The sequence below is a fragment of the Centruroides vittatus genome, unplaced genomic scaffold (assembly GCF_030686945.1).
Source record: "Centruroides vittatus isolate TY-2023 unplaced genomic scaffold, ASM3068694v2 contig_377, whole genome shotgun sequence".
NCBI classification, from domain to species: domain Eukaryota; kingdom Metazoa; phylum Arthropoda; class Arachnida; order Scorpiones; family Buthidae; genus Centruroides; species Centruroides vittatus.
The window spans coordinates 2,873,391-2,889,380 of record NW_027122198.1 but is presented as its reverse complement, the minus strand read 5'-3'; the positions used below and the strand labels follow the sequence as shown (position 1 = coordinate 2,889,380).

The following is a 15,990-nucleotide window of genomic DNA, read 5'->3' as shown; positions in this document are numbered from 1 at the left end:
ACGTAGCTTCTATGTACAACGGATGGGAATTAACTGCCAATTTAATTTTCGAAACGGAGAAGGAATTTCCAGTTAGCCTTGGCTTTTCCGTTTGCGCCAGTGGGGCCGAAATTTCAAATTTTACATTTTCATCTTTCATCGAATAAAGACGCGAGACAAATGTACAGAGGGTGCGTCCGAGGTCTGGGTCCCGTTCTCCCAAAGGAACCACCCAAAAAATCCTCGTTTTACGACCGAGCCCTTCCAAGACGGTGGGCCGAGGGCCTTCTGATACCGGGTAAACTAGAAAATACGGTGAGAGATAAGAGCACCCTTATTCTTTTAAATAAAAAAGTCAAACCGGAGTAGAGGTGTGTTCTTTATCGGGTCAAAGTTTAGCACGTAGTCGCCTTATAACCCGAAATGTTTTCCGACAGATTGGTACGGAGGAGTGATCATTGCATTTAGTTACTAATAAGTCCACTCGACCGCCGGTCGAGTCGAGAAAAGTCGACGATACTAATAATAAGAACAGTGACGGCAATAGTAAAAATAACAATCCCCAAATTAAACTGGAAACCGAAACGAAAGGTTAAAACGCAAAGTTTGGAAGGATGGGTCCCGCCGGACGCTTGTTTTAAAGTATAAAATTACAAAACAAAGAGCCGAGCGAATGAAAAACGAATGTTTTCGAAAGTTTGTTGTAAAATAAATAAACCCGGGAACCGGGCAGTCCCACCAAACTCCGGTTTTCCGACGTCAGTACATTTGGACTTGAGAAGGCGGCGGAGGCGGAGGCGGAGGAGGAGGATGCTGATGGGGCGCTCCCGTCTGGTAGTAGCCTTGTTCGTAAGCTAAGAAAGAAAAACGTCCACCCATGAGTTACTCTTATACGTAAACATAAATAAAATTTGACCGTACAAAATTTCCGTCTTTATTGGCTACCGGGTAGCCGGTTAATTAAAACTAAAAATAATACGGTAATAATTAAAACTCTGCCTTTACACCGAAACCGAAACCAAAATTAAAATGGAATCGATGGAAAGTTAATATTTGGGAAAGTGTGGAAAAATACCGGTTGTGGGTCTGGATGAATTGGGTTATATTCCACGCAGGGAGTCCCAGTCGACTCTCTATTTGCAGCACTTCTGTAAAGTTAGTTTCGGTTTCGGTAGCGACAGAACATTTTGCTTTTAATATATAACATAGATTTATAACGACCAAGGCCGGAAACAAGTGAGGCCACAGAAGAGAGTAAAAAAAGGAAGGCGTGTCTCTACCGGTGCCTTTCTTTACTTCTAGAAGAGACTACAGATCCGTAGGGCAGTGGCCCCTCCGTTGCATCATTAAAAGACAACGGTTTAATACGGAATCGACGGTAAATGCATATTAATAATAGAAGTCGAAATAAGGAACGACGTTTAAGAACCCAAGGTTTTGGCTAATCGAATCCTCTTATATCGACGGTCCCCAAGTAAATAACGTCGACGAGTTTATTCCTTTCGGTCAATTTACGAAAACGGATAAAAACTAATTATTGGAAAGAGAAACTTTGGCACGTTCTTACCCCACGGCAGTTACGCTGGCATTGGGAAATTAGGCCGACAAAACGAAACGGGTAGTGGAGGATGTCGATTTTGGTCCTACCGACCGGATACGGGCTGCTAAACTTTCGCCCGCTTAACTTTTAAATAGGACCCGGTTCTCCACGAAAGTCCCGTGTACCTCGCCCGCCCGTCGCATTGCTGCACCCCAGCAAAGTAACAACGTCATTGTGGCCCGTCGAGAAAATGCAAATGACCGTGCCAAAGTTTTTGTAAGAGGCGATTTAGTGTAAAAATACAACTTTCACTACAAAACGTGTTTTTTACTTCTTAAATGGACGTGAAAACGTTGTAAACTTAAATAAAGACAATTAAAAGCCAGTTATCCGCAACCAAAAATCTAACAAAACCTTCTCCGTCCAGTCTGTCTGTGTTTTTAAAACCGTTTGGCCGCCACGTGGTCTTCTCTACATTACTGATGGGAACGAAGAAACTACAGGAGTCCGTATCTGGTGGAGGCTGAAGCCGTCCCCGGTCGATACCATCGAAATTGCTGGACTCCACATTCCGCTTCCGTTTCGCGGGTCTATTTTTCTAAATACACCTCTATTATTTGACAGGGGCGTGAAAATTTTTTGTTCAAATAATCTCTTTTATGGTGAAATCCTTTTGTGAGAAAGTAAGGCGATCCGAATTAAAGCCGTACAAAATTATTTATTCGAATTTAATTGTGAAATTTTTGTTAGATTCGAGACTGACCGACGAATATGTAACCTTTATGACCTAAACCACGGATGGGCAACCTTTTTCTATGTAAAGGCCTCATTTTAAGACTTTTGAACTGATGCGGGCTGCATACAAGAGAAAGAGAAAAAAAAAATGTTGGTAAATCAGAATTATTTATTCATATATAATTATAAATTAGCACAGGTATACTTAATTTAGCTTCTGGAACTAATGTAAACGTAATATATTGGAAATATTTGGTTAAATATTCGTCACTGCTAGTTTTAAATTAGTTTCCATGTGTCTGTTAGCCGGTTTCTGTTTTAATTTTTACTAAATTCATTGCGGGAAAAACTATACACATACATAAGTTGTAGAAAATAACGTTTGAATTTTTGCTGCGTACTTCCTTAAGCTGGGAAATTGATATATTTATTCACATTTTATGCGTCGCGGGCCGCAGGTTGCCCATCCCTGACCTAAACAATACCTTTCGTGGCCGGATGGCCGAGCGGTCGAGATGGCAGCCTACTGCCGTAGGAGAACCGGAAAATGTCTCTGGACGGGTCAAAAAATCCCAGGGGTTTTTCGACCCGTCTAGGGATACGTCGGGCCCCGTCCCTCGCCATCTAGCCGTACCCATAATGAGCTGGCTAAATGAGGCCCGCTCATTTAGGTTTTTTAAAACTTTAGGTAGACTTTTTTAGGTTTCGCTATTATTCAGGTTTTTTTAACTCTGTCCTGTGGGCAGAGAGTTAAAAAAAAACCTAAATAATACCGGAGCCTATATATACACTTACACGAAATAAGTTTTGCCAACAAAACCGGGTTATAAATATTTCGAATAATTGTCTGATATACGGCAAACTCGATACAACTGACTTGGAGTACCAGCCGATTCCGTCCGTCGTGACGATATTACAGACACGGTCCATAATATCGTAACGGACGTGCTGGTTACAAATTCTAAACGCAGTATTAAAGATACGGTTCACGGCCAATTCACATTGAAAAATATGGGAAAGTTTCCGTTTGCAACGAGTTGCACTAACTCGGGTTGCACACGCGGCAACTGGCAATCCGGGTGCAACTAACAGGCGGCACATCCGGCACGGTATTGCGTCGTCGCAACTGGACCACCGAATTGCATTGAGTACCGTTTATGGACGAATCCCGCTTCTGTATGTGGAGAAATGGCGACCGTGGAGGGATGGAGCGTATTCCGGTGCACATTTCCGGTACTCCGACGACGGACCGGACGTTGCACGAATTGTGGGGCCCGTGGTTCGGTCGCACCCGACACGGTGTTTCGGAAATACAATGCCCGACTGCAGGTCGCGCGACAAACTCTCACCAACCCGAAGAGAATTCGCGTCCTTCCTTGGTCGGAAGCCTCACCCAATCTCTCTCTCATTGAACACGCGTGGGACCTCGTCCGACGCGTGTTCAATGGGAGAGAGAGAGAGATTGGGTGAGGGGACCACCGCTATACCATAGACCAGGGGTGGCCAACAAGTCGATCGCGATCGACCAGTCGATCGCCAAGCCAATTTTGGTCGATCGCTAGCAATGTCTTGACTTAATGTATTATATTTGTAACCGAACGCAACTGTATGCATGCAGTTATGACTCGACTCATAAGCAGTGAGTGCACTTCGTACTGAAACAGTGTATAAACATAGTTTGTATTTCACACTTCCCCCTCCCCATTTAGACTATGCCTATGACAACAAGTCGATCGCGACACATTTTTACGATAAAAAGTAGATCTTATGTGCACAAAAGTTGGCCACCCCTGCCATATATGACACGCGAGGGACCATAGACGACACGCGTGCCGCAGTGGACACGACTTTACGACGGACACCTCGGGCAATCGTTAATCGCCTCGTTGGTAGTACGCTTTGCCATATTTGTTACCGAATAAACAAGTGTCTATTGCATATATTTGTTCTTTTAATCGTACGCTTATGTCTCTCACCTCTAACGGCATTGGCCTATATGGCCTTATTCTTCGTGACGCTGTGATTTCACTTTTTCGGGAGTGCGTATTCGAATCCTGAGGTATCTGTTTGAGCATTAATCTAAGGGTGTTAAAATTTTATATTATCACTGGGTCCGAAGACGGTGTATGACAGGCCAGGCCAGGCGGTCAATGGAACAGTCGACTCGGGTTAAGATTCTGAAAAATTTTGTCAGAGAGCGGTGCAATAATCCACGCTGGACAAAATGTTTCCTTTTTGTCGTCCCTGCTCTTTATCCCGGTAGCCGGGCTTTCGAAATTCCAATGGCCGCTTCTAAAAACCTTCGACGTCAGTCCCTTTTGCAGTTTCTCCCACACGAGAGGACCGCTTAGAGAAAAACTGTTACTGTTGACCGTATCCATTCATTTTGCCCACCTTTTTTCCGGTTTGGGATGCGCTCCTCCAGCACCCACACACTAAATATAATTAAAACTAGAGAACCTTACGTACCGCACTATGGTATACGTACTCCACTGTCGTATTAATAAACAGTTTTATCTAATACAATTTAAAACAGATTTTAAAGTTTTTGACGATGGCTTTAGACTTAGCGGTAGTTTATTTTATAAACGTGCAAAAATAGCCCAAAACGTCAACGGTCATTACGGTAAACAGACATTGGTTAGTATCGGGTTATCTTTCGTACGTAATTTAATTAAACAAATTTCTAAAACAAACATCACTGCAATTATTAAAAAAATATCATCACGATTAATTCTTTTGTTCTTTTTTGGTCGATTTATCATCCAATTTCTAATTTACTAATTACCTATTTACCGTGCCTTTGACTTTTTTACCGCCCCTTCTCCAGCTATAAAAGCTCGCCGCGTCTTCTCTTTTTCCCCGTATTTCGGCAGCCGTTAGTTAATTCGAATTCTTGTCTCGGATAATAAATGATAATAACAAATCGGATAAGTAGGATAAAGAAGCGTAGTGTGTGCGACAGTTTTTGGAAAATTCCTGCCGACCGTACATTAGCGAATCTACAATAAACTAGGAATAATAATAAAGTTTAGTGGTAAAATTTGGTTGGCTTTACAGCCAAAATCGTAAAAATTTGTATATTGCGGATCAAAATAATATAATAAAATACAACAGAATATCAAAAACCAACTTCTAGACTTCCGGACTGTTTTAATTAACAACGACGAGAACAAACCCTGATTTAGTTTAAGCCAAAGTTAATTGGAATTGTTGGATTTTAATATTCGAGCTACTTTTCAGGTGGTAAAATTAAGTGTGGACGATATTATTGTTGACATCTTTAAGTTATCGAAGATAGCCGACAATTTACTAATCGGGCATTGTTTGCATTGACAAAACCGAGGCATCTAATGATAGAAAAAGTATCAATTTCTTGTCAGGAATATTTTGGCAATATCATATATTACAAGTGCCGGCATTAAATGATGTAAATTATAAATTTATAAAAAGTAAATCGGCATAATAAATTTATAATTTGTTACGTTGATGTCCTTTTTAAATTTAAATATTAAAATATTTTAAACTATTATATTGATAATTATTTGGAGACAAAAGCTAGACTCCCAACCACGCAGAGAGATAAATGAAAACTCTGCAAAAAGAATTAGACATAAGTAATAATTGCAAACAGAAATCGACCAAAACAATCACCTAGAGCAGTGATTCTCAATCTTTTTTTCGTCACGGTACACTTTTAATAATTTAAAAATTTGGCGGCACACACAGTTACTTCGGTAAGTACCGCAGGACGTCATAACAGTGATTTTTAAACGCGGTTGGTTATTTAGGTCACATTGTCTAAACGCTTTGGTAACTACCGGCAGTTACCGGTAACACCGGTTACAGTTTCCAAACGCGCCCTAGGAAGGCAGAACCTATTGAACTACTTGTCTGACGTCGCTTATGTACGGGTATTCGCCGTGGCTGTACATTTCAAACATCTAGCGGCACAGTGGTTGAGAATCACTGACCTAGAGGCACCAAATATGCTCGTATTCTATCAAAATTCTACCAAAGAAATCAAAACCACGTTTTATTTTTAAAGATGTAAACGAAACAACTATTTTTACATAATTCGCAACTCATTTAACTTGAATTTGTACAAGTTGTTTACTTTTTGAGTATTAATAAGGGAATTATATAATTTAAGCAAAGAAAAGCTGGCAACGGGCATCGTAAACGAGAGGTGCTGGGAACCCCTTATTTACAAAGTTAAAGTTATGTATGGCAGTTTTGCATTATTAGTTATTATAAAAAGTTAAAAGGCTTATTTTGAGAGATAGGAATGAGATTTTAAAAGAAATTTGTAAATGTTAATAAATAGTGAAATTTTCATTAAGTCTTACACCACTCGAAATATGACACGTGATCACTTTATCTCCCCACCCCGTCGACCTTTAATCACCAAAATTTAATAGCATCGTTGTTCCATATACGGAAATAATCATTCCAAGATTCAAATTTTATGGTTATCCAGTCCCAAGATATAATGTAAAACAGATTTATTTATATTTTTGGGCTCGTGGAGTGTCAAAACACGAACGAATGGGGGAAACAATGCCCGGGAGAGTTTGACCCATCACCATACTTTCCCCGTTACATTCTATAACTGCGAGTAAAGTAACTTTCAAACTGTCAGATTACACGTTTTATTTCAAAATTTTTAAATTTTTTACAGACAGTTTGCATCTAGCGCTTGGATGGTAACCACTTTACACATTACTATAACACAATATTGCAAATCGTAGAAAAAGTTTTTATTGTAGTCTTTGGTAAATCAAAAGACTTTTAAAAGCTTTGAAAGTCATCCACCCACCTCCCAATGTTCCCTTTCAGAGTAAAAATAACTTTGCTATTATCTTCCATCTAAACGTTTCAAAGTTATTAACAAAAATTAATTATCGTTTAGGTAATTATCACCAGACTACAACAACTGTCTACCTTCGACATTAAATTTCTAACTTAAATTTCTAATTTCAAATTGGCTCAAAAACAGTAATTTCATTATTGTTTTGATTTTTAACATCAAACTGGTTTACTGAAAGAGCAAATTTTAGGAAAAACATACCAAAAACAAAATAATAAAATTGAAGGGGGCCGAATGTATTCTTTTCGCGAATTGGCAACAGGCATGCTCGAAATCCCATTACCCTATTCTCTTATCTGTAAATGCCTCTGTTACGAGGAATATCTAATGTTAAAATCTAATGCCGTGGAAATTTGTGGAGATCACGCAATCCTTATTCTCTTTTAAGGATGTCGATCAATTGCGTCTTACTAATGCAATAAAAGGTCGAATTATAAATAAAGTGTAATAGAAAACTTATCATGTAAACAAAATTTCACGTATTAATAAATAATAAACAACCAAAACCCGCCCTCTGTCCCGTTGCTTTAAAAGTGTATTCCGTCTTTTATAAAATCTGTGGAGCTAACTAAGAAGTCCGAACTTTGGTACACGTTTATAGGCCTATAGGTATTAAAATTTCTTGGCCCTTTTTTTAAATTCTGAAATTATTTGATAATTGTGCAGATACGAGCCTACTTCACTGTTGAACTAAAACAGCCAGCTATGCACAGATACTTGTAGGAATGATTGGCTAAAACAAAATACACAAAGCACCAGAGAGACACTAAGAGATAAGAGTAATAGGGATGGGAAAGTAAGAAAGAATTTACTAAATCTCCTTTTCTACAAAGGAAATTCTACCTGTTGCATTAGTCGGGACGGGACCGAACTGTCCGGACGGTAGATACGTCGCAGTGACGGCCGCTAGTACAGGTATGCCGGACCCGCTAAGGGGAGGGACTTGTATCGACGTTGATACTACTGTCGTCTCCATACCTGCTAATCGGGACCATAATTATATCAATAATTTGCTTATAAATTCAATCATAGTATAAAGTAACAAATGTAATATAATTAATGAAAATAGCAACATCGGGGGCCTTGGAAAGAATGGATGAAATTTCTGTTTTCTGTAAACACTCATTATTAAATTATATTTAATTCCACCATCAGTCAATATAAAGTGAATAATTCAAAAATAATTTGCATCTCTGAGTAATTTCTTATAAAGTATTAAAAAATTTTTATAATAAATTAATCAGAATGTAATCATTACATTTATATTTGTCTGTCAGTAATATTCCCGATAATGCTATTTAAAACTATTCTGTATCTGTTAATACTGTAGTAATCTGTTTGTGTTAGTGTGTAAAATTTATTAAAATGCAGTATCTAATATTATGAGTTGTATCCCAGTGGAAGTAAAAAAATAATTCCTTTAATTACACCTACAAATTTTATTTAAAATTTTTTGCTTCAATGGAGACTTGTTACACAAAGTAGGATCCCCATATATGGCTTGCCAATTATTTAAAAAAATAGGTTAATGTTGCCCTTGGTGCCAAGATAGCGGCTTGTCTCTGATTCCAGAAAGGAAACAGTGGAATACACGTTCTAACCTAACCTAACCTATTCTTATAAATTACCATAATTATTAGCAACCAAATTATTAGAATAAGTTAGGTTAGGTTAGAACATGTGTCCCACTGTTTCCTTGCTGGAATCAGAGATGAGCCGCCATCTTGGCACCAAGGGTAACATTAACCAAAAAATATATATGCTTTGAAATGAATGGAACAAAAAATTCAATGAAACATTGCTATCTAAAGAATTTCAAAGTATAACCAATCCCTGCATTTATACTGGAGGCCATAAAAGATGTTTGTTTTTAGCAGTTTACATAGATAAAGTAATAAGGCACGAGCATATGTTAACCGACTGAGACCAAAATAAAATAAATACATACGTTCACATTACGTATATATAGCTACCACATCTGACATTGAGAAAAATATTTTTAATTCACGAAGAAAAATATATTAAGAATTATGAGAATTTAACTCATCTGATTGGAGACCATCTAATATTTGAATATGTGCTCTGTGGAGAATTTATCATGCACTGTCAATGCAGCCGGAGAAATCACAAAAATTCCTAACTGCTAATATTACGGCACTAACCATCTAATATTTCTATGGATATGAGATACCTTAAGAAGAAATGAAATGCCTGATACATTCGAGAACATGTAGAGGAAAGTGGGCAATGATGCTCGATTAACAATCTGCTCACTTAGGTATTCTGAAAAAGAATGGAACCGTGAATGTGGCCGACATTTGCGACTAGCAAATGTCGTCGTAAGTTTATAGTCACGTAGTGGTCACTATCGGAAATGGTTTCTTTCATTTGTGTGTTGTTTTTGAGTTGATCTAGAAAATTTTGCAAATTTCAACTGAGGATGAGTACATCTTTATTTTAAATTGATAGTTTTAATTATTATATGAATAAACCACAAATATATAGTTCCCATTCTTACTTTTTATTTGATTTATAATATGCAGTTAGGCCAACAAAAAAGCATCAGAATCAAATATTGTTATTGTAACCTTCTTGTCACAATATACCAGAAAAAGGCACCAAGGAGAGAAATAGAAACTTACTTGTGTTTGTTTAACTTAGTTTTGGTTTTGGTCATTACCCAAGTAGGATATCAAGACAATTGTTAATTAACCAGTAGTTTTATATCAAAGAGTGCCCAATACAAGAATAATATTGAAGAGTAATGACACTCATGTAAGGTAAGTATAACAACCAGTGCCTTTAGGTAATATTTCACCCATTTTTTGCATTTCAAACAATGCTAGATGGCAAAAATTGAATGGACAAAATAAAACATTCACAAATTCTAACAGCTACTGTAGAAAATCTCAAACTGGAAACAGTAGAAAGCAACAATCTGAGAAGACCCAGATAAAAATTCCAAAACTGGTCACATAAAGATTGCAGAGATGTAGAAACTCAAAATATGATACTTATAAATGTGGCTATTGTTCTACATAAATCTTCAAATGAAATTATGAGTGCCAATGTCCAACCATTAAGAGGGTATAGCAGACATTGTCAGATATTCCTGCTTGATGGATAACATTGGAAATTATTTTTAAAATTTTTATTAATCAACTTCTATGTAAAAGTAAATAAAAAAAAAATTGCAAAGTACATTTTAAACAACAAAACATTTGGAAAGTGATTGGGTGGAAGTAAAAAAATTTTTGTTCTCTGAATTCAACAAAAAAGAAGAAACTTGAACTAGGAAAAATTGATGAAGAATCAGAATTTAAATGTTATGTCAATTCTGACTGGATAAGCAATCTTATTGTTCATAAAATAAACACGGGATATTTACTCATCTTAAAAGGAAGTCTTACTCATAGAGTCAGTAAAAAGCAACAAGTGTGTAGCATTTTGTCCACCAAAACTAAGTAGCCCTGGCTGAAGCTACCCAAGAAACTATACAAATGAAATGACTTCTAAAAGAAATAAATCTACTGATTATGACACCTATTAAAATATTTGAGGACAATCAAAGCTGTATTTGATTTTTAAAAGTAGGAAAAGCACAGCAGTGCACAAAACATATCGACACAAAATACCACCGTGTGCAATTTAAAAAGTTTGGGAGATATTAATATAATCTAGCAGTGGTGCCTTCAGACTATGAAAAAAGGGCATTGTACATTATGCAAGGAGCTTCAAATTCTATGATTCAATTTTATAAAAATTAGCCAGGATAAAAAACTTAAGTTTACAAACATTTTTAAGAAAATTCTTGAATTGCCACTGCCAGAGGGATATTTTTAACTTTTTTACATTTGGAAGTAAATGAGTAGTCTCAAATAAAAGGTCAACTCTGCTGTAGAATTGTTATTTTCTCATGTGCATTTGAAAGGACTAAGTGAAAAAAACACATATTGTATGTATTGTCTACTCAAGAATTTTCTTAAAATTTTTTGTAAATCTATGATTCAATGTCAGATCAGTGCTCCTACAAGATGGGAGTGGACTGGCCTTAAAGAAAGGAATGGGGGTTTTGATCAAAATATGAAGAAGTTGTCACATGTGTGTCAGTTAGGCAAGTTGCCTGGCAGACAATAGATGGCACTTTGTCCGGTCTACCAAACATGGAATATATCTTTTGTCTATCTTCCCGCCAGAACCACTTTTTGTAGGAGACCTTGTGCCAGTGACTCATGGCTGTATGTTGTTCCTTGTTACATGAAACAAAGCATATTCAGTCACTAGTAATATTTGACTTATTCTTAAACATTTCACTGTAACTAAACATTACAGTTGTATGGGTCAATGGACAAATATCATTCATTAGTTTCTTTTACATTTGAAGAATAGGCTAGAAGTCACAAATTTTCTGTTGTTTGAGGACCTCTTGGGGATGAGGTAAAGGGAAACCAAGACAAAAAAGGGTGCTACGTGCCCCAATGTACTGATACCCCCTGTAATTCAGTGATTCTTAAACTTTTTTGAGCCACACCCTCTTGGTTCCATAAACTTATACCCAATCTATCAACCATACATTAATCCCGCCAAATCCTCTTTCCATTGTGTGAGAAAGGCTTGGAAATAAAAAATAAAAATACTCCAGAAACTGGATTATACTATATTACAAACACTCCCTATCTTGGTATTCACCCAGCAGAATGGTGCAAGTTCAGAAAAACGAATGTGTTTGGTCTTCTAAGACCTACTGCAGGTCACAAATTTCAAATAAATCTGCTAAAAAATGACTTGGACACATTCTATTGGTCAGTTTTAGAGGATTTTAATAAATTCAAATTTTTGTATAAGCTCTTCTGCACCTGGCACATTTGAACACCAAAATGTTAGCTGTTCCATCTATTTGAAATTTGTGACCTGAAGCAGGTCTTAGAAGAAGACCGAAAACGTTAATTTTTCTGAATTTACATGATTTTATCACTGCTAAATCTTTCATTTCCAGTAAGATATAATACACAAACAAATGAACGTTTTTGATCTTAACCAAGATCTGCCTTAGGTTCTTGGATCACTTGAGTTCTAAATATGGAATGCTAAGATTCAAACGTTTTGAATACAAACTGTTTTAACCAGTATGGAATTAAGAACAAAGATCTGAAATAATATACTAAACTTAATTTATCTAAATATATCAAATTATAGACAAAGTGATTCAAGAACCTGAGGTAGATGTTGGTTAGGATCAAAAATGTTCGTATATTTGTGTCATATCTTACTAGAAATTTAAGGTTTAGTAGTGATATTTACATGTACCAGTAATTAGTCTAGAAGTTTGTTTTGTATTGCATGATTTTGCTGGATGAATATCAAGATAGGGAGTTTCTGCAGTAGGCTTAGACATATTCTTAGAAAAACTTTTCTACAAACCTCACACTTTGTGTTCTATCGTACATTGTTCTCCACATCTGGAAATCATTCAATGAAATGTTTCTTCTTACTCATTTTAACAGAGGAAAGAGAAAGGTTGTCAGTGACACTAACCCCCAGCTACAGTAACCATTCAGTCAGCATCCCCCTGCTGCCCACTTGCTTCTTTTCACCTCCTAGATTTACTCTTCTCCTACAGGGGAGCAGTAGTACCCACTTTGAGAGCCACTGATGTAATCTATTGTTCCAGTGAACTAATGATTGGTGACTTGTTAACCAAGCCACTTGATGCAAATAAGATTAAGTGTGGCTTTATTAAACCTTATTTATTTTCTTTTCTTTACTTTCCTTATACTATCTTTCTGTAGTAACAATTTTACTTCCGTTTTCTGTTTACTTAACCACGCGGTAGTTAGTCGACACATGTGGCCTGGACGGTAATAAAAACAAAAAGGGTGTGACACCGAGGGGTCGAGGGGTTACGTCAGAGGAGATAGGAGGACAGGAGCGAGAGGAAGGAAGATTTTTCGGAGAGAGAGAAAAACGGGACGAACAGAAACAAAGAAAGTTATTAAGGAACGGATCCGAGGTTTTTTTTTCTTATTTATTACCGCCAGTCACCCCTTCGAACCAATTTTCAGTCTTATCATTTCTGTTTAATTCTCTTCCACCTTATCTTTCTCTAGGGCCCTGTACTTAGTTAAGCTAGATATAAGTTAGAATAAGTTCTTTGTCTTGTCAGCACGCGGGGACTAATTGATGACATTGTTACGTGCAGTCCCAAATGTATTTGTATTAGTAATTAGTAAGTGTGTGTAATCGTTTCTTTGTAAATTATTTATGTTCGCTGAAATTAATAAACCTCTTTTTTTTAATTCTATCAAAGCCGAGCGACTCTCAGGGTCTTGTTATTCCATATACTCGGCTAACATAAGAAACTTACTTATGCTATCAAATTATATTAATTAATGGCTAATTATTGAGGAGGTGTATTACAATATAATGAGTGATTGAAATTATTAATAAATATAATGTCTACATGTATACAACATATGTCATAATGATTTGTAACATGTCTTTCTATCAAATAATAAAAGATTAGTGGCACTGTGATAACAACTCCTTAGGGAATTGTTAGTCACAGTGACCCCTTCTTTCGTTCTCCCGTTTTCTACACCAACCTTCCATAAACAAGTTGTATAATTTTTTACGTAATCTTTTGTTTTTTTTGTTTATTTAACCAGTTCTACAAATTTACTCACTTATATCAAATCTCTTACATGCTTAACAAGTCCAATAAACTTTTGAATTCCTGATCACTTAAGATGAAAGTTTCTGTCATTGAGAATGTCAAAAAGCTATAAATACTGATTACTGAGGAAAAATTCATGCAGAACAGGCAAATAAAATGACAAAATATTATGATCAGCATATTAAAGTTTTACATCCATTGAAGATGGGAGAGAAAGTATATTAAAAAAGAACCCCAAATCATATATCCTAACAATGCCTGAAGGCATTACTTATCACAGGTACCGGTACAGGTAGCAGCTAATGAAGACCTAAAGATTCCCTAATGATCAAATTAACTTTGGCTACTGGGGAGTACAGCTAACTCCCTCAGTCTCCCTGATAAAATTTCTTCAAGTGCAGCTACTAGTCAGCTAGAAAGTCTGACAAAACAACCCAAAAAGTTTTAATTCTCTGAAAATGACACAAGCCAGTGAAAACAAAGTTTTGATTTGTTCATTGTATTTTGTGATGTCAAGGCTGCAAGTGATAGAGCTGACAGAGTGTCTGGTGTCTGTGCAGTCACACTGCCATAAGTTAGTAGTAATGTACTTAAAAATTGTTCATTAAAGCTATTTGATAAAAGTATTAAAGGCACTGTCTCCACTTTTAACTCACTACAAAATTGCATCTATAGTTTATGTATAGGTTTCTAATAATGCAATTTTCTTGATATGATCACATAAATCTTGAATTACTTTAATGTATACTTTATATCATTAAAATGAAATATGCATTTTAAGTAAGAATACTTACCTTCTAACGATATACCTAATTGTACTAGAACGCATTCTGCGGCTATTTGCTTTGCTCCTTCAGGATATGTGCACAATTTATTTCCCTGAAAATGATTATATTGTCCAAGTAAACCAGGTATTGTAACCTGTAAATGAAAATGGAACATATAATTTAATAATAAACAAATAAATTAATAATAAAAATTTTATCCATAATTAATACAAAATCTTTTTAATCGTAATGTCTAAGTACAGTACATCTGATATGTGCTTGAAAATTTTTTAATAGATATAATTTATTAATTAAAAAAATTATAAACCACAGTAGTAATCTCTTCAACTGGATAGATACAACTTAAACTTCAAAATTCTTAAAATGTAGCATGTACTTTTGATGAACAATTGTCTTTTGACTATTTTAAATAGTCATTTTCAGGTTCAAGAATGTATGTGGACGAAGATACAATAAAACAAGAGACATATTGTATCTCTTTGTATCCAATCCCATCTACATGCTGATTTTTGTAGTTGTATAATTTTTTATATAGCTTATTTGACAGCTTAAAAATATAATTGAAAGTAAACTAAAATCCAAATGATTGTCATTGATATTAAATATAAGAGTAGATAATAAATTAGCCGGCATTGCTCAATACTAATGACGAACAACTGCACACCGGGCGTAAAATAAAATGTTACTCATGAGAAACCCGTAACTGGTGTGTAACATACAATATCAGTCACTACAAAGGAGGGGTTTTGAAAACATTTGTAGTGACTGATATTGTATGTTATGCACAGGTTACTGGTTTTTCGTGAGTAACATTTTAGTAGATAATAAATTTTAAGTAGTAATATATAGATAGAACAGGGTTGTCTAACCTTTTTTCCTAATGGGCAAAATTAGAAATTTACATATATTCAGCAGGCCACAAAAGTACAGTACCTTGTATAAATATATATCTTTTAGAAAAGTTCAAAATGTGAATATCAAATTGTAATAACAAATATATATACAGGGTGTGTGAAAAGTTCTGTCAATTTTATTTTTGTGTGTTTTTGGCATTTGTCATTGCATTTTTTGTTATTTTTTATGATTTTATTGGATTGTACGTGCAATTTTAATCAAGAAAGTGCTCTAATCATTTTTTTATTTTTAGTTGTGCTAACGTTATATCTCGTGAAAATGAACGTATCATCGTCGTTGAGTTGCACAAGTTGGGAATAAAGACAGCCGACATTGTTTGCGCGACTGGTTTCCAACAGAGGACTGTCTACAGGATTGTGAAACGTTTCAAGGAGACTGGAGGGACTGTGGACTGTCCTTGGAGCAGCTGTCCAACCACCGTTGTGACCACTCCAGAGAACATCAACAAGGTGCGATGCCGGATTCATCGCAATCCAGAGGTGTCCATGCG

General features: G+C 36.1%; 1 protein-coding gene across 1 annotated transcript in view; it reads right to left on the bottom strand.

Moving 5' to 3' along the window:
- Nucleotides 1-664: 664 nt before the first annotated feature.
- Nucleotides 665-15,990, bottom strand: part of LOC136975689 (APOBEC1 complementation factor-like) — a 48,532-nt gene continuing 33,206 nt past the window's right edge. The window contains exons 5-6 of the mRNA XM_067270791.1: nt 14,592-14,718; nt 665-833 (exon numbers count right to left, since the gene is read on the bottom strand). Coding sequence (XP_067126892.1) covers nt 14,634-14,718 — 85 coding nt within the window. The 3' untranslated portion in view covers nt 665-833; nt 14,592-14,633. The remainder of the gene's footprint in view (nt 834-14,591; nt 14,719-15,990) is intronic.